At 37.8% G+C, this 2864-nt stretch overlaps 1 protein-coding gene across 1 annotated transcript; it reads right to left on the bottom strand.

The window, feature by feature from the left end:
• Positions 1-357: 357 nt before the first annotated feature.
• LOC105043190 (membrane protein PM19L) lies at positions 358-1969 on the bottom strand. Its single transcript, XM_010920646.3, has 3 exons — positions 1677-1969; positions 891-1068; positions 358-799 (listed from the first exon to the last, which is right to left on the bottom strand). The coding sequence occupies exons 1-3, from the start codon at positions 1804-1806 to the stop codon at positions 580-582; spliced, it is 528 nt and encodes a 175-aa protein (XP_010918948.1). The 5' UTR covers positions 1807-1969; the 3' UTR covers positions 358-579.
• Positions 1970-2864: the final 895 nt, after the last annotated feature.

The following is a 2864-nucleotide window of genomic DNA, read 5'->3' as shown; positions in this document are numbered from 1 at the left end:
GCTGCTTTGAATGCAGTATCACAGTTTCACTATTACTTACCAACCATAAAGATCATTTAATTTTCATAAGAACAAGAAACTTCTCTCTTGCATGCGAATTCAATGATCAGATGCATCATCAAACTCTCATCTGTCCTCTGATTCCACATACATGTACAACTAAATTACATTATCTGTTTAACTTACGTATTTAAATTATATATATTCTATGTATACGTACTTATGTTCCACAAGCTGGCCTACTAACCAACGTAACACACTGCAACCATTTACAGGAAGCCGATTCATATTTGAGCGTTACATTTTTCATAAAGATAGACCATCCATCAAGTTTCATCAAGCACATAACAGGAACAATGATACAGAAGGACGGACACACCTTCAACTTGGACCACTAATGCGATATCCAACAGAGTGATAACATAGGATACAGATACTACACTAATATGTACATCATCATTCATAATTCTAAATAATTGAAACGAGGAGACGAATTAAAGCTCTAACACCAGCAAACAAAGGTGAGAGAAGCCATTTTGTCTACTCCTCATTCCTGGATACCTACATAGAAGCCACTAATTAAACCCTGGTTCCCTTCTGGGCCGGTTCAACTCCCGGCCCACCACCCAGCCCATAATCCGGATCTCTGTACCCGGGCCCATACTTGCTACTGAACACCCCTGCATGCAGCATCAACACGTAGAGAAGCTGAGTGAAGGTCAATATGATGATGAAGGCCTCCAAAGTCCTGAGTCTCCATCCCCTGTGACCTCCAATGTTGATCTCCTTGCATGCCAACCTGCATCAAAATACCCTTCGATTAGAAATCCAATCATGTTTAACTAGCAGTCTTCGATTATAATGAGATTGAGTTCGATCGAAGATTATACCCAAAGGCTAAGGCAGTAATGGCCCATGCAACGACCGAAGATGAGGCAGCCGCGGCGAGGCTATCATTCCTCCAAGCTCTAATGTGGTTGGCACCGGCTAGCTTCGATGCAACGCCGAGCACGCCGGCGAGTATTGCGAATATCAGGAAGTAGAATGTCGCACCATTGCCGGCCACCCCTGACTCAGATAGTTCAAGCTGATCAAATAGTATTTCTATGCCGAATCTAAGCTTCAAAGTTTCTTTTCGTATAGCAGCCATAGTATGGAAACGGCTAAGGAATCCAGCATGGTCAGACTCCAATAAGTAGGAAACGTTGGATGCATGGGAATCGCTTTGGGAAACATGGGGAATTGAAATGGGAACTAGCTTGCCGACCAAGGGCTTGCTTGCTGGGTTCCTCTTCAGTCACGTTTCCCATGCGATTCTCCCCGTATCCTATATTCTTTTATTGAACTTTTTTAGCCAGGTGACACAGTGTTTGAAAGATTTATTAGACTAATCCATTCATGCATGGACGTACTTCTTCAATGAGAAAATTTTCCCCATTAATTTCTTTTCTCATAATGACACACAAAGAACCTAGCAAGGCGAAATCTTTAGTTCCTTCTTTACAATATTGGTCTTCAATAAGCTTTATTTATTCTTACTCATAGAAGCTAGCCTGGTACAAAAAAACATACCAAAGATCCTTTAAAGTCTTCTTTTCTAGACTAATTTTTCCAATGCAAAAGTAGAAGAAGAGATAAACTACTAGAGAGGGGAAATAAAAGAAAAGTAAACATACCAGGATAGTTAGTCTGGCCATTAATGAAGTGGTTCAGGTTCCAGCTCGCAAAACCCACCACTATTATATACATTATGAGGTTCAGAAACAGCAGCGGTGCTGCTATGTTCCTCCCCACTGTTTGAGCCATCCCAACACTACTAAAATCAACTCGACGATAACTAATATAACAAGCTAGCAACTTCCCTTGCGACAAGATATATACAAGAACTTGCCAATACGAAAGTAAAGAAGATGGACGAGACTTTGAGAACAAAGTGTTAGAGAGAGACGTTACCTATCTCTTCTTTTCCAGCAACTTTTATCCATCGAAGGGAGCATATATAGGGAGGGGAGCTTGGCATGCGTGCGACACGTGTGGGCACGACAGTTTAGAGCTCCAAGCGTCGGAGCCGTTGGGTAGCACGGCATGCTTACAAGTGGTTGCAAACGTGTCGGTCGGGGTCTTACTTTCCCCAAGCGCGCCGCTTCTGGTCTCTTCGTGGCGCTTTTCTGACCGTTCCCCCCGAGCGGATCCCGTCACCTCCCGTGCGTTACCGCCACCCATACGAATCCTATCGATGCAGATCAGATCAAAAATTATCGATCTAAATTCGATCTATTGATTAAATAGATTAAAAAATTTAAATTTAAATTTAATTTTTATTAAATAAATAATTCAATTCAATTTATTTAATTAGTTTATTAAACGATTCAAATTAAATTAATGAGTTAAATAGATTAAATAGATTTTTGACGGATTAAACTAGTTAAACATATTAAATAGATCGGATTAAACAAATCATAATAAGTTAAATAAATTTAAATAAATTAAATAATTTTAGATGGATTAAATGGCATAAACGTGTTTAATAGGTTAAATATATTATTTGACTCAATCTGATCAGAATATTAAACAGATTAAATTGATTAAATAAATCAAATATCAGAAATTTAAATTTAATTTAAATAATAAATATATTAAATAAATCAATCTATTTATGATTCAAATTTATTTAGTCTGAATCTGAATTTATTTATGGTGAGTTGAATACGAGTTAGATTAATTCGCCGGTTAGATCCAACACACTGACATCCATTTTAAACAAATTTAGATTCAATATAATCGGACCAAAATGATGAGTAGATCAAACAAATCATAGTAAAATTTAAATTATCAATTTATTTAACACCTTATATACCTATTTA

This window comes from Elaeis guineensis, chromosome 4 (genome assembly GCF_000442705.2).
Source record: "Elaeis guineensis isolate ETL-2024a chromosome 4, EG11, whole genome shotgun sequence".
In the NCBI taxonomy this organism is placed as follows: Eukaryota; Viridiplantae; Streptophyta; class Magnoliopsida; order Arecales; family Arecaceae; genus Elaeis; species Elaeis guineensis.
Note: the sequence above shows the minus strand (reverse complement) of the source record. Positions and strands in the feature narration are given on the sequence as shown.